At 39.3% G+C, this 25,130-nt stretch overlaps 1 protein-coding gene across 8 annotated transcripts in view; it reads right to left on the bottom strand.

Annotated features, from left to right (window-relative positions):
- LOC103469961 (uncharacterized) overlaps window positions 1-23,004 on the bottom strand; it is a 100,287-nt gene extending 77,283 nt beyond the window's left edge. For 3 of the 8 annotated variants that reach the window (XM_081610811.1, XM_081610810.1, XM_081610812.1), the window contains exons 1-3: window positions 22,452-23,004; window positions 19,518-19,584; window positions 8,111-8,175 (exon numbers count right to left, since the gene is read on the bottom strand). In XM_081610811.1, coding sequence (XP_081466937.1) covers window positions 8,111-8,175; window positions 19,518-19,584; window positions 22,452-22,594 — 275 coding nt within the window. In that variant the 5' untranslated portion in view covers window positions 22,595-23,004. Of the gene's footprint in view, window positions 1-8,110; window positions 8,176-8,458; window positions 8,620-19,517; window positions 19,585-21,716; window positions 21,863-22,451 lie in introns of those variants that run through there. The other 5 variants (XR_014088956.1, XR_014088957.1, XR_014088958.1 and 2 more) reach the window with 5 other exon arrangements.
- Between the last annotated feature and the right edge of the window lie 2,126 nt (window positions 23,005-25,130).

A 25,130-nucleotide genomic window follows, 5' to 3' on the forward strand; every position in this document is an offset into this window, starting at 1 on the left:
CTCCACTTAAAGCTGTGAAACCAGAGGAGTGGTTTGAAGTTACAATATGTGCAAATGCACCTATTACACCTCACAGAGCCAAGAAGAGTTCTAAAGCATAAGCAGGTCCATCCAAACAGAGATTTCCAACACAGCCCAACAAACACCAAGCAGAGAGACTGTTCCAAGCCTAATGAAGTCCTGACTTGCTCATTTTGGCACCGAAAGGCAACGATTCTGCAAACTTTCAAATTCAAATAGTAGGTCAGGCAAACAAGCAGAGGAGGCGTTTCTGATCTCCTGACTGTGTGTGGTCCTACTCACTGGAATAACCCGAGGTAATGAAGTCATGAGTGGAAGAAATTTGCTGCTCGCCATTTTTATTAAATATCAAATCCTTCTTGCCTGTGGGCCAGATGAAAAGAAGCCTTGATGCCGTGTTCCTTTTGGCTTCTAATAAAGTGGCAGTCTCCATGAAAGTTTCCCAGACAAGGGGAATGAAATGAAAAATGCATGAAATGCAAATATTGTCCCTGCAGCTCCTGCAGCTGGAACCATGCTGATGGGATGTTTCTACTAATGCAAACAACTGAACTGCAAGGGCTTGCTAAATCCTCAAAAAGCATGCTTTGGCTTTTTTTTTTTTTTTTTTTTTTACTCCTTGAGGTTAGTTGTTCCTCACAAATATGAAGAAGGTCAATCAGTGACAAGAGAATTTTACCATGAACTTCTGACCCCCTCATCAAATCCATTCAGGGGTCCCACAAACCACGCCAAGAACCACTGTCCACAAATAACTCTGAAATTTAGGTGCGAGTCATGGCTTCTGAAGAGCCACAGTTTTGCCTGACTCACTCGATCAGGACTGCAGACTCATTGTTTGCTTTCCTTTCTGGTAGTGCAGTGCTTCGGCTACTGCTCATGACATTGGCAGCAGATGTGGTGGGGCCCAGAAAAAATAAACCGGCTGACGATGATGCCGTCGGCAGAAGCTAAATATTGACTTAGCGACCTGTAATCAGATTCGCACACATGACAGAATAGAAATAAACAGCAGCATTTGCTCGTGTCGCCTCTTGCCGACCCTCCCACCACAACACAGGAACTCCGGCTCGCAGGAAAAACCAGAAGCCTGCGTCTCCCAGCTCAGCTGATCTGGTAATGAGAACTTGCCTATGACGCTGAAGGGTGGGAATGTGAACATGGAAGACATTTTAAGATGTATACAGTAATTACTTCTCCAACAGTCCTGCCTCTCTTAAATCATTCTGAAAGCTTTGGGGATTTTTTAAGCAATATAAATGACCTCTGAAGATGAAGTCAAAGCAAGCAAAAGCAAACTGTCCACCAGTAGTGGTTTTTGCTTAAATGGTAGCCCATATATAGATGGTAACATAGATGGTCTCAATTTAAGGGAGCCCTGATTTGAAAAAAACAAAACAAAACAAAGAAAAAAAAAACATTAAGTCTTAAAAATACTTTTGTATTTTTTTCCACAAATAAAATTGGTCAACTATTCCACCTTTCCTGGGTAGCTAAACATATATATGTAATGTATATATTTACTCATTGATTTCTCATGGCTCACCCCAAGACTGTAGTGCCCTGGGCATTGAGCCCTATCAAAAATTGCAATTGTTGTCCAGAGTGCAATTTCTGACGTTTTTAATCTTTACTTCAAAGGAGCAAGACTTCCCTATACTTTATAGGAATCACAAAAAGTTGTAGGAATGTTTCTTTGTTGTCTGATACATGAAGCAGATGGGACTCATACACAGTCTAGAGGCCGCAGACAGTTTATCAGATGACCCCAAAAACACCTATAAACTTTCATTTCAGAGTGATGCGTCGTTTTGTGTCACTGTACTACATAAAATCCAATTAACATCCACTAAAAGATGCTCTTGACAAAAGGTGAAGATGTCAATGTCAATTTTATTTATATAGCACTTTTAAAAACAGGTTGAAACTGCAATATTGGGCTTTAAAAAGACACATAAAAGCTATAAAATTTCAGGAGAATAAAATGATGAGAAGAAAATTACAGAAAAGTTACAGTATCAGGCCTCAATGACAACGTAAAAAAAACAAGCTTTAAGAAGTGATTTAAAATCATCCTGACAGATCCAGTGGGCAGATCCAGTCTGGAAGGGCAACTTATTCCAGAAAATGGGAGCAGCAACGAAGAAAGCACAATCTCCTTTGCTCTTAAGTCACGTCAGAGGGACATTTCACAGCAACCGTTTCCAACATTATTTTTGCACAAAGACGACATTTGAATATGGAGCAAGAAATTGTTTCAAAAGAGGTTTTTTGGGGTTTATAGCCATTAAGATCTGACGAGAACTAATGGTTAAGAGATAACCTTTCCCCACATGTGTTTGTGACATCAATGCTAATCCAAGCATCTGTTTATCAGCGCAAGTCACAGTGCTGGCTCATCCTCTGCAGCGAGAGAAACATTAAGCCAGCCTTCTCTGTGTCCTATAAATTATGGCCGCGAATAGAAGACCTTCATGTGGTTGGAATCTGGAGATTAAACAATGGTTGTAAATCAGGCACATCTGGGGTGCGATAAATCTGTCATTCTATCTTTGGACTCATCTCACGCAGAGTCCCATTCACCAGGATTTGAGGAGCTCTCGGTGCAGATAGAGGGATCACTTTGGGATGGAGATTATCTTACGCAGTTGCGCTCTTCATCCGTGAAAATCTCTTCTCGCAGTGGATCAGCATGTACTGGGAATTAAATTGTCAATGATTGCAATTATTTAGACACATACATTGGGTTCCAAGAGTGTTTTTGGCCCATGATGAGGGCTTTTGCTTTCCGCTGATGCATGAAAAGACACACAATTGCCAAACACGTTACATCCAGGTGCATATTTCTACAAAATAGCATCTCGACATTGCATTTCACGTTTTGTGGACATTATGCCTATAAAAGAGTCATCAGATTCCAAACTGCTCAGAAAACATGCAAGAATATGATTTTATCTTGAAACACAGCAGTTCTAATAATAACCTGCCATTATTTTACTCTTAAAAGTTTATGCTGTATTCAGATTTCAGTTCATTATAGTATGTAGTAGAAAGAAAGCAAAGCTTTGATCATCCCATCTATAGCTGAGTTACGTGCACCATTATTATTTTCCCTGGCTTATTTGCTGCAGATGTTTGGGAGTTGATTCTGCATTGCACACCAAAACCATCTGGCATTAATTTGCCCATTCTTTGTTTTGTTTTCTATGAGTTGAACACAGTTGAAATTAATGTGTAGAATCTTTTATCACTTGCCAGTTGACCAAAGTAATGAGGGGTGTGTAAGCTTTGTGCTTAGCTTTATGTTTTGTAGCTCTAGGGCCCTAAACCACATGTTTTTGTAGCCTGTATATATATTCACAGCATGTGTGTGGATATCTGTAGCCATATGCAAAACTAGAAAGACAAACCCAGTGTTGAGCCAGCAAGAAAGGAATTATACATCTCATTGATCCGTGACTCGTTTTTGCAGAAAAACACAAAGGGAAAGGATGCCTGCCAAAATAGTTAAATTTTTGTTTCTCGGGAAATTAAGACATAATGTTGATGTGAACTGCAGTTTTATTATATAGTGTTTTAGATTCATATTCTTCCTAGCTATAAAACAAAGCAGTTTTCTTTGAAGCCTTGAAATGATTTGTGATCCTAACCTTCCAACATGGATTTCATAATATCACGTTGAAGAAGCATGTCTCACCTGGTGTTGAAATTAAACTAGCTGAAAGGTACAAAAATAAAAGCCGATATTCACAGGTACTGCCCCAAAAGCAGGCATTGTGGCTGTGCTTCAATTGGAGGTAGAAATGTTTGTCACAAAGAGATGCTTGTTGGATTTTAAGGATCTGTCTACAACTGACTCCTAGTAGCGTGAAAACATAATAAAGTAGGCTTTTTTTCAGATGATCATCAGAAATAGGATTGTCATGGTTTCAGCTCCATATTGGTAAAGTTAATCTACAGTCCCACCTTAGTTTTGACTAAAATTATTCAGCAGCGAGCACACTTTTCAACCTTACTATACTTATATGGAATACAAGTTGGTTCAAGTTTAATATGAACCCAGAAGATTAAGTAAGAGCATAGTAAGTGCTAATTTCCCACACAAGACAAACAACCAATGTGTGCACACACTGCCGATGCAAAATCCATAAAAGTTGATTATTAAAGTTTCTTTTGCCCATACCCTCTATTGCAGGGGTGTCCAAAGTCGGTCCTCGAGGGCCGACATCCTGCATGTTTTAGTTCTCTCCCTAGTGGTAGTAACAACCTCCTCAGCAAGTCAATGTTCTCCTTAGGCCTCTGATGAGCCATTATTTGATCCAGGTGTGCTAAACCAGGGAGAGAACTAAAACATGCAGGATGCCGGCCCTCGAGGACCACTAGAGCAGGGGAAACCGTTCCCCTGCTCTAGTGGAACGGTTTCTGCCCAAAGTCAGGCAAGATTTCATATGGGAAGGATTGGAGGGGATAACAGAGGGCATTTCCTCTATATTGTCAAGATCTAGATAACGTTTCCAAATGTTGCAACCACCAACTGAAATAAAAGGTAATTGTTGAATGCCTGAATAAACTGTCAGCTTACACCAATTTTGTCCTCAGACATCTGGGCCATTCACGATTTGGCCCATTAGTCCTCCTTCAGTGCCTGCACATTTTTGGCTTCACTACAGAGAAGACGAGATAGCGACTCAGATGACGCCGAAGGTAATCACAGGAACTTGAATGAGCCTCCACAAATGGTGAGCGGGCCAGACTGATAAGTTGGACAAAAAGCAGATTGGAAGTTAAGAAGGTAATTGCTGATTGGAGGACAGACTGAAGTATCACTGACTAATCTAGGTGGAAACAAATTGATTATGCTTTGACTATAGTTGTTTCAAAGTGGCTCTCCTTCCTGTTAGAGCAAATGATTATAGATTATTAAAAAAAAAAACTTGAAAGAAAAACTGAGATACGAGTATTTATACACACACGATCTGGTTACATTTAGGAGAAACATGTTCAAAGTCTAGCGTGTTTTTATAATTATGTAAAAGTTTAAAAACACTAAAACCATAAATGACAAACTTGTATTATGCGTCATGTAATAAAACCTTTCATTGATTTGATTTTTAATGTTACATATTCATGAACCAACTTTCCCATGACAGGCAATGATCAATCTGCTTCTTTGGTGTATGAAGCAACCTGTGCTATAGCTGTGAAAAGCTCAAGGATTCTCCTTTTCCTGCCAGCATGTCACCAGCAGTGTGAACAAAAGACACTGCAAGAAAGAAAAACCGAACAGGATAAGTCAGAAATCTCCATCATCTCGTGAAGTTTTCTTAGCGACACCCCTTCAAAAAGAAACAGTTAAGCGTGTGCACCTGTTGTACGTATGTGTAGCGAGTGTGGCTGTCTTCCTACTTCTGAAGTCCTCTAATGATGATAAATAACACAATGGTTTTGGGTTGTCATAAAATTTCCTGCAGACCAAGTTGATTTCAAGGTGTTGAATCTAATTGAGTTTTCTATTTTTTTCCCCCTTAACAGCTACTGCTAATGTTTTTTTGGTAACTTAGCCAAAATCTTGTCAAGTTCATTTAGCCCTAGCATGGCCATTACTTTCCTGCTTGAAAACAATTCTCACTTCCAGCACAATCTGGGCTTTCTCCCCTTCATTTTGATCGTCACTGGTGGACTTTTTACTGGGCCAATCAGTGAACAGATTGAGAAGTTGTGAATGATGGTGTTAATTTTCTGCACCGTTTTAGAATTGTAGTCTGCCTGTAGTTTTAGCAATGCAAGTGGAGAAAGTGAACGAAGCCATTCAGTCCATGTTGGTCACGCTTCCAAATATTGGATTAACATTAATAGCTTGAGCAGCTTCTTGTTTAGTCACTCCATCTAACTCTGTCTGAATCTTATCCTCCCCCACCAAACACAAAAATGTTTGCATGCATATTCTGTATTGCAATGCCACATAATCACACAATGAATACTGATACCAAAATATCACATCAGCATCAAAACAACCAAAAAGAAATTCCTGTAAGATCAAATTAGGTTTGACATTTTTGGTTCTAGATTCTTCTTCTGCTACTAGATAAAAAGAGGGAAATTCTCTTTAGCTATCTCTACTGTCTAAAGAGAAAATTGCAGTAGGAGTTACTTGCGTAGAAGCAGAATAAGCCATGTTCAAGTATAGCTGTAACTTAACTTTTAACTAACAGTAGTTTGAATGATGATTGCATTTAGCTAAGATTAATACACTCTCTGAATACAAGTCATTTGGCCTACTAGTTGTATCCTTAAATCTTGCTCATAGTGCTGACAGGTTACATTGAAGAAACATTGGAAATGATGTGCAACATTTAAAAATCAAATCCAACTGTTCACTTGGCTTCAGATGCAGCACAAAAAGTCCTGAAGCCAACAAATTAGTGAAAGGCATTGTCCTCAGAAGACTTTTGAATTGAATGCGAAGCAGAGCTCAGATTTCCCGGCCAAGAGAAAACTTTCAAGACACACTGACAGAAACGTCTCAAAGAGGAGAAACCCTATCCTGCACATGTCATTGTAATTTGGGAATATTGTATGATTTAAAGAGTTGAAAGAAGACGACTGTGGAAACACAGACCTTAGAGATGGGACACACAAAGGAGGTTTGTTCTTTGACAAAGAAAACCTTGTTAGCATTTCTTTTTTTTTCCCATCATCCCAGAAAAGAGTAAAGATAAACCACAATTTGTTTCCTTGGGATGCTGATGTGATTTTTATCTCCAACAAACTCTCCCCAAATAAAAATATGGCTGATTCTTATTGATCTATAGAAAATCTCTGGGTAGACACATTTTGAGCTTACAGTTGTTTGTTTTGTTGTGACTCCAAAAGGTTGGCTAAAGAAAAACATTACATTTTTATAAGAAACTGACCCAACACACTGGGTGAGCTCCTCACAAAATACAAGGTCATACATTCATGTGTTTTGCCATCCTCTTTGTGTTTTTACCAACATGTAATGTAGTACTACATATATGCCATGCGTTTTTATACTGTTCTATACTGTACGAGTAAGAACAGGAAAGGAAAATGCCATCTGCTTATTTTTTAGTAACAAATGATTTAGTTGTTAAGAGTTTGTAGCTAGTTCTAGTCAAATATAGAATACTTTATTAATTAAAATACCTACAAATGAAAAAGCTAAGGAAGGAACACAATTTATGAAGCTGGTTCCCATATTCTGTCCAAATGGCGTTTGAACAAAAATATGAAAAGACGGCAAGTTATTGTATTAGCCTTGAGCTCATCTGCTGAATTTACTGTTTTGATTTATGTATTGATGGCTGTTTAAAATGTGTCTGTAGTCTCATAACGACTGGCAAACAGAACAGGATGTCTTGAAAGAGATATTTATGGTTCTGTTATTCTTTTAGGCTTTTCCAGAAGCTCTACAACAAAGGCTGATGCACACAGAGCGCTACGAGTGATGAGTTTCCAAATTGGCTACAAATATTAAGAATGCGATGCAAGAGAAGTCTAAAATGCAGGAGTTATCTTTGTGAAGGTATTTGTAGACACTTGAATAAAAAGTGAAGAAATTTGGTAAAGCTTTCAAGTACAAAACCCTTTCAGTGTTTTCATGCAAGATTAAAACTGTGAAGTGATAGATATACAGTCAAAAGATTTGAGAGTTTTTATGATTTTTAAGCGTCTTTGGATCAAGATTTGACCAATTTGTCCTATTAGTTTGATTTCAGTTTAGCAGTTTTATGGAGGAGATTTAGAAGGATTCATTGAAGAAGTTAGTGGAGAAGAAATCAGAGCTAAAGTAAAAGTTTAATCGGATCACATTTTGAGTTGGTTTCTTTTGTTGAGTTATTGGAATTATGGGGATTCATTCAGCTGACCTCTTTTCCTAATGCACCGTGTCTTGATGGGTCTGGCTACCTTACAGTTTAGGGGAAGATTTCTTGTAAAAAGGGGAAAAAAATATGGTAGTCCCCCTTGCATTATGTTTTGATGTTGAATAAGAACCAAGTGCAGGTAGGAGGATGAGTGATAGTTGATGAAGTTGAGTTTTCATTAAACGCAAATGGAATAAACTTACAAAAGTGCTGAAGACACAAGTGGAGTTGAGGTTGGGTGACTCAATAAGGACCAATCCAGCCAGTCCTGTGGAGAGAAAAGAATATTGCAACAGCCGTTTTCTAAAAAATTTCTACATACAAATGGAAGAACTTTGTAGGGGACATGATTGCTGGAGTGGAAACAGGTGGGACTAATTAACTGGATAGGGAACAGCTGTGGAGGAGCATTTACAGAGGGAACGAGTAAAAAAACAAGAATTTAGTTTATGGGTGATTTGTCATTCCTCCACTCAAGTTTCCAGTCTGGTGTGTTTCCAGCTCAAACCTCTGCACCATCCATCTCGGTCATTGTGTGGCACTTCACCCACCTTGCCTGCAGGTGGTGGTTAGAGGGCTTAGTGGATATGGCAGCTTTGCTTCTTTCAATCTGCCCTGGGACAGCAGTGTAGCTCTCCACCATCAGTGCCTGAATGTGTGTATGACTGAATGTAGCACAAAGCTCTTTGGAGTCCTTCCACTTGATGAAGCCCTATACAAATGCAGGCCATTTGCCATTTAAAAACAATAGCTAAACAGAACATAAATGAACAACAAAGCTACAAAACAATACAAGGGAGCAGGATTTACAGCGAATATAGGAACTAAATGCAACACAGTGTCAAGGGCTGTCATATTATTGAGGAAGATACATGAAAAACATGAAGTCCTTTAACACATGACTGTATAATTTATTTAATCACTCTGACCTCTTTCTGGGTCATTAATTGTTTGGGCTGTTGCAGGAAGGAGTCTATTTGCTGGAGTGAAGCAGGTAAGCTGATTGAGAACTCCTGAGCCGGATCGTTAATGCCTCGGTGTTGTGCAGCTGGTGGGAATCGGTTTCATCTCCCCCTCACCCCTCTTTGCCATGCTTGTCCCCCAGGTTCAGATTTCCATACATTTGGTTTGGTTAATTTAACTATCAACATTCACATTGATATGGCCAGTTTAAACAGATTCATACAGCAGACAGCTATAAGTGCATAACTTTCTTTAAAATAAATATTTGTAAATAGGTTTATTAATAGCTCATGTTTTTTGAAGTTAGAGCATGGAGAGCAGTCACAAAAAAAGGTCAAGGTTAATGAACAAAAAGGTACAGCATATCAGCATAAATACTGTACATCACAATTTCCTCTATCAGCCCTGCACCTTTTCATTCATCCAGTAGCTCTTCCTTCATTCTCTTCACTCATTGGTTGTCTGGGACATGTCTGCGGTTCTCTGGGATCCGCCTGCGTGAACATGCCCTCCCACCTGCAGACTGCCAAAACCCCTTAATTTGTCACTTACCGAGTCGGTGTGTTTTGTGGCTTGCAAGGTGCTAGCAGAAGCGCTTCAGAAAAGAAAACCTCAGGCAAACGAGGCCAGAGATGAAGGAGTTGTGGTCGATGGTTTGCATTGCTTTGTAGGTGTGCTGAAAGTACAAAACCGCACAGACTGCCTCCGAGAGAAACCAATACAACATTCATCTGTTTACACTGCAAACTTAGCTTGTTTGTTTTTTTCAAGATGGACACATTGGTTTCTAAGCAAATTTGTTTAGCGGGTTATTTATATCACTGTCAGTTTAGCTAAACTGTACACTTGATGATCACTGGCAGGCTCTTCACATCCAGAACTTGGCATTTGTGTGGTCTGAGCCACAAACCTACTATTCATTACCAGGCATGCCTGGGGGAGGTTTATGAAGCTCAAAAAGAAGATATTTATTGAGTCACATCACAAACTCACATGTCATCTGTCAGTAGTATCAACAGAAATCAACTGTGTTCTGATGAAATATTGATAAACCGTCTTCTGAGTGTGAGGACTGAAGATTTACTGGCCACATGAGGCTGTGGGGGACTTGTAGCAGCATGCCAGTCTGATTTGGCATCACAAAAGAAGAACAATTTAGCAGGCTAGTGGTTTACTTACACCAGTTTAGTAATAATCCAAACTATATCCTATACTGTTGTAGGCTTGAATTAAATTGTAGGGTATTAAATAAGATCAATAAAATGTTTGTTTTCCCTATAGAAACATTATGCTATGGCATATAACATTATGGAGAAGACTTTGGCAAAAGAATGAAGAAGCACATTAACAAAGTTCTTCACAGTTCTTGAGGACCACTGTGAAATCTCCAGAGCCAACTACCCGGTCAATTCAGAGCACTTCCTGCTTCTCTCTGCAGTTGGGCTTTAGACAGATCATAATTGTACTTTCCAGCAGGATTTAACACCTGCAATTACCAAAAGTACCAGCACCTGCTTTAATGACCATGTGTTATCACTGTCCTTAACTGACCATCAAACTCACCTAAGTCCCATAGCTTAGTGGTCCCCAACCTTTTTATTACCGCGGACCGGTCAAGACTTGGAAAATTTTGCTGCGGCCCGGGGGGGAAGGGGGGGTGCGCGTGAACCGTCAGATAAGGCTTCTGCATGTTGGTGTTCCCGCTAAATCCTTAATATACCCAATTTGGGCTGTCTTGGCCTTTTATTGCAGCCTGTAGGGTTTTCCCTGACTGGGAACGAGAATACAACTTGTTGAATGTGACAGGTAGCCAATCAGAAAGTGCGGTGAGAGGGGAATCCCTAACAGCTGACAACTGAGAGTCCGGTGGATATCGGAGATATGTGGAAATGTTTATTATATGTAAAGGTCATTATTAAATATGTTTATTATGTTTATTCTGTTAAAAATGTTAACTATGAAAAAACAGTCACCTCCAAATCATAGTGCAGCAAATAGAGAGGCTGCTCCCGTCGTCTTTTATCCACCGCCTTTTCTTTTTGTCACGTCTTTATTTTCTTAAAATGAGTCCACAAACTATCACTATTGCTTCTACATCGGCATTCTAAATTCTATGTTGGGGTTTTACTGGATTATCCTCTGGAATCTGGAATCGGTTCGTGTTGCTCCTGCCTTGGACACACGAACCGATCGAACCTGTTGTACTTTTATCAGCTCTGTGGTCACAGAGGTTTGGAGTATCGGCCGACAATTCTTAAATCTTGCCATCTAAACCAGACTTAAGACCCACCAGCTCTACTCATCTCTTCTCGACCACTGCCCAAACGCTCCGACTCTGGTTGCTATGGTAACGTTTACACTTCCCTTCAAAATAAGATACATATGCGCCACAAAAACGAATATTGTACTTTCGTGAAAACTTTAACTCACGATACTGACTAACGGGAGCCCTGAGCTTGTTTCTCTGCAACGAGACAGTCCCATCAGGGAGTGATGGAGACAATAACACCCGAGCTGTGTTGCTTATATCCACAGCCTGTTTGGTCTCTACGTGGTGAAGCAGCTTGAAGCTTCATTGTCTCATTAGCAGCCGGCCGCCGCATGTTACGCAGAGCGGGCTTGTAATGTGGGACTCGCCTACCACTCCGGGATAAATCCATTCTCCTGTCTCTTCTCTGGGCCTTTTCCCCTTTGCAAAGAAACTTTCCAAAGACATCTGATCTGCTTCTTACTCATTTTGCTGCTTGTGGGTTCAGAGTTGGCGCGCAAGTAACCGAGAGAATTCGGTTTAAGGATTTTCAAAATAAAAGATCCTCCAGACTCACATAATACATAAAACGGAAATATTTCACTATTTATTGTGCGGCCCGGTACCAATTGGTCCACAGACCGGTACCAGTCCACGGACCGGGGTTTGGGAACCACTGCCATAGATAACTGCATTTTCAAAAGAAAGATGAAAGGCTCATTGTCTCCATGCTATGCCACATTGATGCAGTAATAATCCAGGCAAAAGTAGTCCAGACCAATTATTTAGTGGATAAACTATGCAACACATCAACATCCCATAAATTAATCATTGGTCTTATTCAATATTTACTTTTTCTAAGAAACTGAATTTTGTGTTTTCAGCTAATCTTTGATTCTTCAACAGGTCAAGAATTCCAAAGACATTAAAACTAGTTTTGAAGCTGATAAAGGATAATTGTCTTCCCTAAATATCAATTCTTTCAAATAAATCAAGTCTCACAGCAACAGGTCCTTCATAATTGATGTTGGAACCGCAACAGAACATATTAATGGTTATACTCAAGAAAAAATAGGCAATCATAATCAAGCAAAAATTGGCCATTAAGTCAACACTGCTGCAAAAAAGAGCCCCGTCTATGAATGTGTCACAAAGACTGATTAATGTACAGTCTGGGGATCAAATATGTGACCATGACTGATCTATAGCTGAAACAGTCAGGCGTGTCTGCTAGCTATTAAAAGAGGACATTTATTCTTAATATTTTTGATGGACTGATGCACTTCCAGATTTCAGCAGTCGTTTGATAATTGAGCAACTGAAGCGTCAATGGTTTTAGTGAGTGCCGGAGAACAGCAGATACAGAACCAAAAGCCGAAAGGAAAACACTCTCAGGAGGGATTACTTTGACAATGACATACAGTTGCCTTTGTCATCCAGTCGCATGTGCACATGAGCAGATGTGTGAGGCCGCCCCCGCACAACAGGCACACACAATCGCCTACACATTTCTCCCATTACTCTTCTGTTGCTTCCATGGATCATATTTTCCAGATGCATTCAGAAACGGATGAGATTGACAAAGGCAGAAAAAGAGAAACAGATAGTCCCTGATTTCAGCTTGAAGAGGTAGTGAATGATAAAGTGAGAGCAGGAAACCAAGAAAGGGAGACGAAGGAGTGGATAGAGATGTGTGCATGTCTGATGATTAATGCCTGGAAGGTGAAGGAGTGGAATAGGGAGGTCAAGGGAACTGCTAGCAGGACAGGGGGAGGACGGGGGAGTCTAAGCATCTTTTTTTTCCCAGCTGAAGAAAACACATGCTGGCGTCATGGTGATATCTGTTTTAGCAATGAGACTGGCCTGAACAGGTTCCTTAACTTTCCCTCTTCATGCAGAGCTTACCTTCAGCTCTCCTGCTTTCCAACAACAAAATGACAACTAACTTGAAAAAAAATAAAGATTTTAAACCACATGCATCTTATATGCTTTTCTGTTGCATAACTTCCAAGAAGGGTTTTGGAAAGGTAAAAGGTCAAACCAGAACACAGAAAAAGCCCAAGAGCCCCCTTAAAGATATCTAGAGAATGCTGAACATGGCCGACAAATGAAGGGACAGCTGCGATCGTCCCAGAGCTCCCCGCTCTCTCAGGAACGGGAAGTTACAAGGCCGCTCACACACGCCTGTGTTTGCTTAGTCTCTGACACGGAAAGACAACCAACACATGAGATGGGAAGAGGGGGGAAGAGGAGGCAGAGAGAGTGGGAAAAAAAAGAGTTGGAGGGTAAAAGACTTATGCTAAACATTAGTTTTATTTGTCTGTTATTCAGATTCCTCACAGAATGGGAAACATACACACAGGCAGGTTGCACAGCACATTATGAGCTTTAACTACTCTCACAACAACTACTTCACATGGAGAGAGTTTCACAGCATTTTTACCTAACGTAAGAACAAAACTGTCATACAGTTATGACCATAACATTATTTAAATGCTTTAATTAAATGAAAACATTTATTTTATTAAATGAAAATTATGCTAAATCAAGTAGTAGCTTGTGGTTAGGGTCATTACACTATTTTTCCATTCAGTTTGAGTTAATGGGTTAATTAGGTTTACCAATTAGTATTTTCTCTTGGCAACTTCAGTTTCAAAACATTACCTAATTCTTTAGTTTCCACACAATGTCTGCCTTTTTTGTGTGTGTGTCTTTTTTTGTAAGTAAAAATAATCACCAACACCAAAATTTCTTATTTTTATAAGCAAGGGTGGAGTGCAGAAATCTTCTTTCAGCCTGCTGAGCACTACAGCAACAGGTAGGGGAAGGGAAGTGTTGTGTTAAGTGGCATTTTTTTGCTCTCCAGGAAAGCATTGTGCCCTGTACAAGTTTTCTATTGCTTTTCTTCATGAACACACACTAAAGATTTGACATCCTTTGTGTGGAGCAACACCTTGCTGAGAATAAAAAGTGGTTATGTGATTTGTGCAGGACAGTAATGCACTGTATCTGGACCCAGAATCGTATGTTCCCATTTTAACTGGTTGTGAAGAGAGCAGCAGGAGGGGCTCAACCAGGACACCGTTAATGCGAGAACCATCACTGACTGTGTTACTCAATGCTTAACGCACTTTACTGTGATGATTGTAGTGTTATGTCTGGAAATTCATTTAAGGGTCTTTAACCTAAAAACCTAAAAAAGTTTTTAAAATGAAATGACATCAGGCTTAAATAGTGCTTTTCAACCCTCCAAGAGTTTTCAAAACCGTGACATATCGTGTTACCAGTTACTCATCCATGACTGGATTCTTGTCATTACTTTTTTTAAAGAACAGACTTACTGCATAAGTCATCTGGGGACAAAGAATTATTTGAGCTTTATAAATAAGATTTTTTTTCCAGACACTACTGAAAATGTATTCAGTTCCAGAGGTCTCATTATCAAATTTCTTTTCCCTCATTTTATCCTTTTCAGATTTTCACAATCTTCAAGAAGTATCATTACATTTCCCAAAGAAATACTCATAAAAATATATTAGACTTAAAAAATTATGGTTCAGAACTCAATAAGACTTATGTGATATCTAACATCTTTGTTAATATATCACTTTCATCTAATTTGATCTGAAAGACCTCATCATCAAACTAGTGGCCTATCCAGTTTGTTTAGATTTCAACTATTAGCAATTCAATTGGAAAACTACTTATTTTAGTGTTGCATAGTACAATTTGTCTCATTGATTTGATTAGATACATATCAAAAAGCTAATGAATAGTTGCCTGAAACTTGCACTAAGTTCATCATCCAATACCTGGAAGGCATATTGGATGATGAACTCTAGGCTGATTGGAAACCTCTGACTCTGTATCCCACCTTCAGGTGGGAGGTAGTGGGTAAGGTGTTCTTGTATTCCTTACTGGAATACAAAAAATTCTGAGTTCTGAGAACAAAGAGCACGCACATTTAGAGCCGAAATTCAACAACCAACATGGCTTCCGCTCAAAAACATTTTATTAAAGTTTCAGGAGTGAATCATTTCTCAGCACTTCTGATCATTTATACCTCAATAGAGAAGTGGGACAGGTGATGATAGCCTCTACCTCTGTGAGAGAAATGTATTGTTATTGACTTTGTGTTGCAACTAGGTTTTAGCACAAGAGTAATAAGCATATTCTACAGCTTTTGTGACTTGCTATGAGATCAAGCTCAACTCATGAGTGACATCATTCCCATATCCGAACTCCAACTTCTAAGACACATGGGATGCAGCAGTACCCAGCTGGGAACGGAGCGGTAAACAAGGCGCCATCTATTTCTAGCCTTATACCTGGCACCTCATTTTATTTCCTGCAAAATCCCATGCCCCATTTCTGTGAGAGAAATGGAAAAATCAAACCATAGCTTTTCTCTGCTACTTTTAACACCAAATAAAATGTAATTTTTGTTTGAAGAATTAAGTTGCTTGCTTTTAAGTGGAAAATATTACAAAAAATAACTTTGGAATCAAAAACAATTCTACAAAAAAAATGCTATTTCAGAATAACCAATTGCCAAATGTAGAATTAATGCTATAAGGAATCTGCTTTTTTTATAGGAAGATCAAATCAGGAAACAGAAGCATAAAGTGACAATGACTTCATTTGTTTTTCAACCCCTCAAACACACACACATAAAACTTCAACCAAGAGTCATTTCTCCTGGTTGGTGGCCCACTAATTAATCCAAAAATAAACCAACTAGCCCTCTCTGAAACACACACACGCACACACACACCTTCAAATACCCTCACTTAAAACAGCTGGCCAAACTAATCTTGTGTAAAGTGATGGCAACAAGCCCATTTCAAGACAGTGAAGCCCATTTGAAATCTTTGATGTTGAGTCACTTGGTCAGCAAGGCAACACTTTAGCGAGCTCAGAGATATTTACAAGCTCTTTAACTCACCTTTTCTTCTCCACAGCTGCTTTGACACAATCTAACAGAGAAAATATAAACCTGAGAGGCAGGGATTACTCAAAGAAATTCATAGTACAACACCTTTTTGAATCAATATAGAAATGTTGTATTTCATTATAACATCTGCAAAAACACTGCACAGAGAAATGTTTTGTTTGTTTTCCAGTTTTGCATCTAATTTAAACAAAACATGTGAACTTAATCTGTGTATCAACTGATACTGTTAGATTTTGTTTTCAGAATCTACTTCTGAAACCTGAAACTGAGGCATAATATCCTAATCAACTAGGGTACTGGTGCCCCCTGCTGGTAAACTCAGCTCTCTGTAGTCATCACTTGCAGAAAATGTGAAATATAGATTTTAAAATGTAGTTCTGTATTGGGCATGAATACTATGTATAAGAAGTTAAGATAAACATTAGCACTTCACACATTTGAGACATTTTTTCTCTAAGTAACATAACAACACCAATAATAATAATAATAATAATAATAATAATAATAATAATAATAATGAGTTGTTATTTTTAGTCATTCATTTAATTTGACATTTTTGACTGTTGATGTCAGATTAATAACTTTTGATGAGATGCTGCAAAATTGTGTTAATATTTAAACAGCATTTTGACAAAAATAAAATAAAAATAAAATCTAGCAGAAAGAGAAAAAATGACAATAAAATGTCCCACTAAAAACATCACAACTCCCACTTATACTGTACCAGATGCAGTGGTACAGTACAGCATTAACTTCAGCTGCAGCCAACAAATTCTGACCAAAGGTTTGAGGCGCATGAGTTCCCAACGTCGGTGGACACGATGCACCTGCCACACATCTGTAACATTTACAAAAAAAATATCCCACATCTGCGAAAATTAAAGCTCAGTTTTAGAAAACATGGATAACTTCACTGACAAAAACGCAAACAAACAAAGCCCAAACAAAACTGGTGTACCAAAATTGGTATGTTCGTAGCCATGAAATTACAAGGTAACTTCATAGTTTATACAGCTATAAAAACAAAACTGTACACCACTGCTTCATGAATACTGTGGTTTTCAAAATTAGGTCCCTAAGAAAAGCTCAATACCTTTCTGTTAATTTGTTCCTCTTTTGAAAGCCTTTGATTAAGCCACTGTGGTGGCATAAACGTTTATAAATGGCTGGGTTGGTAACAGAGACACTCCATGAGAGAGCACAAGCGCGTCGAGCCAGAAGGAATGTGGTTTTGATTTGGAGAACGTGCCAACGTTCCAGCCAATGCTAATCATTGGGAAAAGCTTGTGAAAACCATGATGGGTTTCACAGACCAAGCTTTTGAGCTTGGGGTTACATCACAAATCCACTTAAGCTTTTTATGTAATTTGGTTAAATATATTGCTTTTTATCTTTTTATTTCTCCAGTTTGGATGAATAAACTTGTGGGAAAGTATAATATATATACATATATGAGGGGAAATTTCTATTAAAGTGCTTTCCCTTTATATGAACTTCCAATCCCACAATAAGTGTGCGTGTTTTTTAGGGACAGGATGTGTGTGGTGTATTGTTAAAAAAGGGGGGGGGGGTAAAGCTGCTGCTGGCATCAGAATGAGGGAGCAGCTCAGCTTGTAACGCTCACCACAATATAATCTAATTTCCATGGTGTTAAAGAAAAAAAAGATCTTTACTGAGAAACCTGTTGTAAAAAGACGGTGTGGGCAACTGCTTACATATGCAACATTCATATAGAAACAACAAAGAAGGATGTGAGAAAGAGTTCCAGAACTCCTCGGTATCTATTGCCTTATCCTGAACATAGATTGGTCGTTTTCCTTGAATGTTACAAAGGATTCCTGCTTTAGGGTTTCATTTTTCAGGATTTTTAAAGGTAAAACCTTGTCACAAATGGGAAGAGTTTGCCGTTGTTTGCAAGATTCATCATAAACTGGAATAGTTGCTTCATTAAGCAGAAGGATCATCCAGTTAGAAGCTTAGGCTGTGCTAGACTTGTTTGTTGAGTGAGGGGGTCAAAACATATCCAGCCACTATCTACTTTTACCCGTAATTCAACTGCATTTAATTTTCATTCAGCTCAGTTAATATTCAGTCTGAACAAGCAGAACAGAGAATCTTCATTCTCACAGCAAGCAGATGAATGCATATTTTCTCAGCAGTGACAAAAACCACTGATCACCACACCCATGTAACTACATATAAACAATGATATTAAATGACTACACTTAAATTATAAGCGATTCACCTGCTCACAACGTCTTCCTGGTCCACATGGACATCAATCGTGCATTCATTTGTGCATAATCAAATGTTAGCTTGCTGCAGAGGCTATTTTCAACTAATTTTGGACTTTTAGCTCATACAGGTGACTGATGTCTGGGGATTTTGTTGCTGATCTGGAGGCTGAATCAGTGCTCTGCTGCCACATTGGAGACTGGAATTACAAGCACCACTTCAGCCAAAGTTTAGACAAGATTCTCTGAATGAGAGGTTTCCTGATCCTGCAAACACTCACTTCAGTGGGAGGAAATCCCGCAGGATACACTCCTTCTCCACCAGTGGTTCAGCTGCACCGGTCTGTGACCTGTAGCGGTCATAGACGCGCTCAAAAGCTTCCACAACTCTTCGACATGCTGGCAGCTTCTGAATAGCGAGATGGCTTGAGTACGGTGAGAAGGTTAGAGATGGTGCTCTGATGGAAATGTAAGGGTTTTTGATTGATTTAGTTACCTCCACATTGTACTATGTGCATATTGAAAATGTCTGCACGTCTGTACCAAGTGGTCAGTTGTGTGTAATCTGTCAAGATGACAAATGATCTTCAGATTTTTCTGAAGTCAAATATGGAAAATATTTGGTTAACATGACCCCTTATATTTCTGAAAAAAGTCAACCTCTCTGTGAAACCTGGTGGTGGCAGCATAATGCTTTGGGGCGGCTTTTCTTCAGAAGAGACAGGACATTTGTTCTGAGATAATGGGAAAATGTATGTAATTTGAGCGAGCTTAGCTAGATAATAGCTGTTAACACATGCTGGACACAGATGCACAATGTCAGCTAAGACTGCAGAGAAAAGTGGTTCAGCAAAATGTTGATTTAGGGTGACTGAATACAAATGCTTGTCACAGTTCTCTCTTTGTATTATTTAAAAAAATTATAAACATGTTTGATTTGTCTTCTAAATTACCCCTTCTGGTTTAAAATTTAAAAAATCTGAACAAGTCCAAGAGGTACGAAGAATTTTCCAAGGCGCTGGGTTTCTTCTTATTCTCACACAAGATCTTCGATCATCTCTAAACCACTCACACATCTCCCCCATCAGCCTCATCTCTAATCTACAGGGTTATGGGCATTCAAGGTGATTCCAAATATTTGACTGCTGGAAATTGATATGATGGTCTGCAGCCAGCTGCACAAACACAATGTAGGTGATTCATGAACCCACCTGCGAGCTGCTTGTAGTCCAATCTGACAAAGAACTCACCGCTGCTCTGGAGGCACTGCAGCACAGCCTGATAAATATAAGGAGAGAGGAAGGTGGGTGGTCTCACACACAGATAGCTGAGCAGTCTGAGCTACTTCTTCCATACAACCCCCCCCCACCCGTTATCAGTTTGTATCACTTTGTATACTGTACCCTAATTACTACAGTGAACAGTGAAATACTTTGTAACAAAGATCCAATCACAATCTCTACACTGACTTGGAAGTGTGCTCACAAATATAGTGCTTTGCAACATGTATTCATCTTTTTTTCCAGCGCCAAAATGTGTCACTCACACATGCACTTAATGGAAAAGTTAATTATATTAACTTTTATACCACATTGCATCACAGTGAACTGCACTCTCACCATTCACATCAAACATCAAGAACAAGACAGAGTTCTGTCATCCGAAATACTTGGATGGCTCTGCAGTTGTCAGTTCTATCAGATAAGGACAAGGAAAACGAACAGAAAGCACAGCGTTTATGGTAGCTGCTCCTAATATCTGCTGTAAGACGCTTTTTCAGCAATGGCGGACTTCTTCAGCCTGCCAGAGCGTCAACCGCTAAACACAATAATGGACCTTACCACAGGGTCCGCCTTTCATTGGCTAATGCCCATTTTACGTCACAGCGCAGCTATCACGTGGGTTACCGGCCCGCCCGCCCGCCCGCCCGCCCGTCCGTCCGTCCGTCCGTCCGTCCATCCATCCATCCATCCATCCATCCATCCTCTTCCGCCTATCCGGGGTCGGGTCGCGGGGGCAGCAGCTTCAGAAGCCACCCACAATGTATATTAGCATGAGTTTGTGAGCCGGTAACCCACGTGATAGCTGCGCTGTGACGTAAAATGGGCATTAGCCAATGAAAGGCGGACCCTGTGGTGAGGTCTATATACATTGTGGACTACCAGACCGACAGAAAGTTTTTGCGTCAGGACTCGGAAAAAAAATGGTTTTCCATCAGTGGGGTATCTGTACAGGCGATGTCAGGTATCCTGATCGTGTTTGTGAAAATCTGTGAATAAAATTCACAGATTTCCAAAATCTGAAACGGAAAGCCTTGCTTGGATTAACGCTTGTGCACGACCGCATTTGCAGCTCAACCGTCATAGGATCAATAAGAACAAAGTGTCTGCTGGCGTAAGTATTATTGCTTTGCTTTCTTTGTGTTTAGTGAATGAAAAAAATAAAGTCAACACATCCATTATGAAAACATTTTAGCCAAGTACAGCATAATGGCAGTATCGATACAACTTCTACATCCTGAAGCCTGTCTGTTGCAGCCTTACGTTAGCTGAACAGATCAATATGCAATGTGTACCATATCTGACATACATTAAAGATTTTATTTCACCTGAAAAGGCTTTTTACTAAACTGTAATCGTGTTAGCCACGCTAGCACCGAGTACCGTGTATCAGGCGTAGGCACATTCGAACCCTCAAAACCATGAATGTCCGACTTACCCAGCCTTGCAAGAACAATAGGCATCAGTGATCTTGTCCACAGCTATATTTATGCTGAGGGTCTGAAGATCTGCTGTTTTCCTCATCGACTGGTAGCATTTAGCTGCAACTCGCACAATGTTAGAGGCATCGCGTGGATAAAACATCTTGATGTCCAAAAAAGATGACATGAACTTGTTGGTTCCCTTGTCCATTGTCGTGGCTGATATTTTGTGAAAATCCGGCAGAAATGCTAAACTAATCAACTCAGAAATACTCTGCAGAGTCAGTTGAAACGAAAAATCCCATAGAACCTAAGCTCTGCGAGGAGGTTAATGTGACATGAAGTCACGTGGGACTTTCGAGGGGCGTTTCTGGGCGGAGCTTGGTAAGGTCCATCAAAGAGCGGCACAACAGTAAACAGACATAATCACTACTGACGTCACTGTACATCTACCCAAACATAACGTTCATTAACTGAACTCAAATAAAATACATACATTTAGAAAATATTTTGCGGCCCTATTACAGCCGACCAACCGAGCCAACACAAGCGCGAGTCATTAGCATCATTACTTTAGCCTGGTGCTAACTCCAGCTTCACATTCGGCTGGGCAGTTCAGTTCTGTTGAAGCACCTTTTTTCAGCCAGACGGAACTTATCAGAGGCTACTAGCGTTATAATCTATATATATTATTTATGACTCAGCTTACCTGTGAACAGAAAGCACAGCGGTTTTGGTAACTGCTCCTAATATCTGCTGTAAGCCGTTTTCTTAGCAATGGCGGACTTTTTCAGCCCGCCAGCCAGAGCGTCAACCGCCGTTGCATACGACGCGGAGCGCCCTCTAATGGCTAAATTCATACGTTGTTAGATTCTAACGCTAGTTTCTCGCTGCAAGCAAGGGCGTAGGAACAAGTTTATCATTGGGGGGGACACATATCGGAAACTTGAAAGATCCATAAATACCTTGAGCAAAAATGTCAAACAATGGTGTCATCAACATGTTACTCTAATCTGACCCATTGTAACGCGTAATCTAACGTGTTACTATTTATAATCCAATAATCAGTATCCAAGTTAAGTATTTGTGAATATTTTTAGAAAACACAATTTGTTGCTTTCTTCTTTTTCCTTGGGGAGATAGGTTTCATATGTAACACCAGCGACACAAACGATGGAGGGAAAAGAGATGCACATTTTCTAGCTGATGAATGCATTTTTCATTGAGTGATCAAATTGCTCTTTCAATTCTGATCTGAGGCCCCATAATGCGGCACGCCGCCGCATGCTCAGCGTGTCGCAGCGCCTCGTGCATCTCTGGATCTTTGCAACTCGGTGCGGATCACGCGCGCCGCTCTCCCAGGACCTCAACTATAAACCTTGGGGCTGGTACAGTTTATAATCAGTTAACTCAGACATTGTGATTAACATTAGAGTTGCTATACCTGTAACTATCCTGGCTCCCTGGCTGGGCTGGCAGTTTTGGCGGGTCTGAATCGCTGCCAACAAAAAACTCCGCTTCATCTCCAAGACAACGAACAAAATGTGTCCAGTTTTTGGCTTTTCCTTGCTCTCTTTTTTTTTCCATCCTTCTCACTTTGCCGCTCCACTCCAATTCAAAAGAGCAGAACAAATTTTATGTTTTTTGGACAATAACCATTTTTGTTGCTAAGAGATGAGTATGTTTACTGGTAACCAAGTGCCACGAAGTTAACTTCAGATTTTTACTTTTGCAAAATTTGCCAACTGTAAATGTCTTATATCTAATCAGGTAAGCATTATTTCAAAAGAGTTTATGTTTTATAAACTATGTAACTTGTTAATTTGGTTTTAAGAGATAAGCGGGGTATTTTTCTGGTAACGAACTGCCACGAAGTCTAAATCGAGATTTTTACTTTTGTGTTGAATGTGTTAAATACATTTATGAACAATTACAACAACAAAAAAAACTATTCTGCAAAATTCACCAACTGCACAATTCTTGTTAGTGTAAAATAAGTGGTAGCCTATTTCAAAAGAGCGGGAGAAACATTATATTTTTTTATCAATAAGAATTTTTGTTGCTATGCTGTTAATCTGTTGCTTAGAGATGATCGCGTTTTCTGGTAACCAAGTTCCACAAAGTAAACATCTGATTTTCACTTTTGCAAAATGTACCAACGATAAATTTTCTTGTATCTAAGCTGATACGCTCTTTCAAAATACTGCTTATGTTTTATAAACCAGAGCACAAACATTTCTAATGTAACTATTGCCCACATTAAAAGTAGGCTTTTTCCTAAAATAAGCTTTTTAGCTATTTTGTTTATTTATTAACCATGTTTAGCCGTCGTTTTTCTTCATGGAGAAGTTCTATGAGCAGCGCGCAGCTGAAGCTTTGCTTCCTGCTCTGGAAAAAAGCATCGGAAACCGTTCAAATGTTAAAGACCGCTTACAAGGATGACGCTATGTGTCAAGCTCAAGTTTACTCATGGTTCACCCGCTTTAAAAATGGTGAAATGTCAATTGATGATCAACCGCTTTTTTCCGGAGCAGGAAGCAAAACTTCACAGCCGCGCTGTGAAGCCGGAATTAATTTAATTAATTTTTATTTCTTCACACTCTGAAACTCCACCTGGCTCTCCTATGCCTGATCTGCTCCTCTCATAATAAAATAATTTAGCTTATTTAAAAATTAAAAACAGTTCATACATATTTAATTGAAGGAAGCGCTCTGCTAAGGTGCTGTTGTGGGCCTTCAAAATAAAAGCATGCGAGTGGAAGATTTTTAAATTCTTCGCAACTGAGGTGAAATTATTGGGGGGGACGAATGTGACTCTCTTCAATATTGGGGGGGGGGGGCATGTCCCCCCCATCCCCCCCGCTTCCTACGCTATGGCTGCAAGTAACCTTTAGCATAAAAAAAAAGTAAAATATCTTTCATAGTAACAAATCATATGAGATTGATTTGAAGAGGAGCAGCATTTTGTCCAGCATTATTTTCACCATGAGAGAAAGCAAGGAGAGTGTTTACCTGGACAACAGACTGGACTGGAGACGCAACAGTGATGAAGGGGCAGACTGGAATATGAGGACGTACTTAGCTTCAATCCTTCAGTGTTTGTCAAGATCTTAAGGCTGCATCACAGGAAGTCACTTAGGAAGATTCAACAAGTTGAGAAAGAAGATTGATTCTGTTCTGGAGCATATGGTGATGATTGTGCAAAGGATTTTTTATAAAATTTAGATAATCATTGACAATCTTGAGTATTCTCTTTTTGAGAATGCCATACAAGAGCAGTTTCAATCAGAGGCATCTTCACATATGTTGTAATACTGACTGCTACAGGAGATCCTTCCTGCCCAGTGCTATCAAATGTTTACAGAAGCCTAGGTGAAATACATCATAGCAACATTTAATTTTGCTTTTGGATTAATATTTTTTTTTTTTACTTAATAGAACACCCCAGCAACTCGTGTTTAACTTTTTTAGAGGTTTCAACTTGCCTCTATTGGTTTAATCAGATTCTCAGAGGCTGTTTACTGTCAAAATCAAGTTTGCTCTTGCTAACAAATGTACTTTTTTTTTTTTTTTTAATTGTACAAAAAAGAAAAGGTGCAAATTAATATTGAACCACACGAGGGCAGAAGGGGTCCATGACTGATGCATCCTGCTCTACAGTTGGCTTCTGCTTAAAAAAAGTGTTGCAGAGAGCAGCACATTTAATGAGCATATCTGTTTCCAGATGTGTGCTTTGTTGCACTCTATTATTTTATCAAATATTTAATTAATTTAATTTTACTTATTACATTAGAACTCATTTAAAGATAAATACCTTTATTTATATTCAATTGAATGCTTACATATAATGCAAGCAAAAAATTGTTAGGATTATCTTGATAAAGTGAGAGTAAGTTGATATATATATATATACTTTTTTTTTTTAAAGTTAGGGTCTTAAACCACATCTGATGTTATCTGTGACAACAGTCACCCAGTTTGCTCTCAACTTCCTGTACTGATATGCGATATGCTAGCTTTTCTCTCAACTTCCTCAAACTTCAACAACACATTAAAAAAAGAACACTGACTAATTTCTTTTTTTTTCACTCTACCAAAGGTGTGAAAAAAATGACCGCATGAT

The sequence above is a fragment of the Poecilia reticulata genome, chromosome 9, assembly GCF_904066995.2.
Source record: "Poecilia reticulata chromosome 9, P_reticulata-male-v2, whole genome shotgun sequence".
NCBI lineage: Eukaryota > Metazoa > Chordata > Actinopteri > Cyprinodontiformes > Poeciliidae > Poecilia > Poecilia reticulata.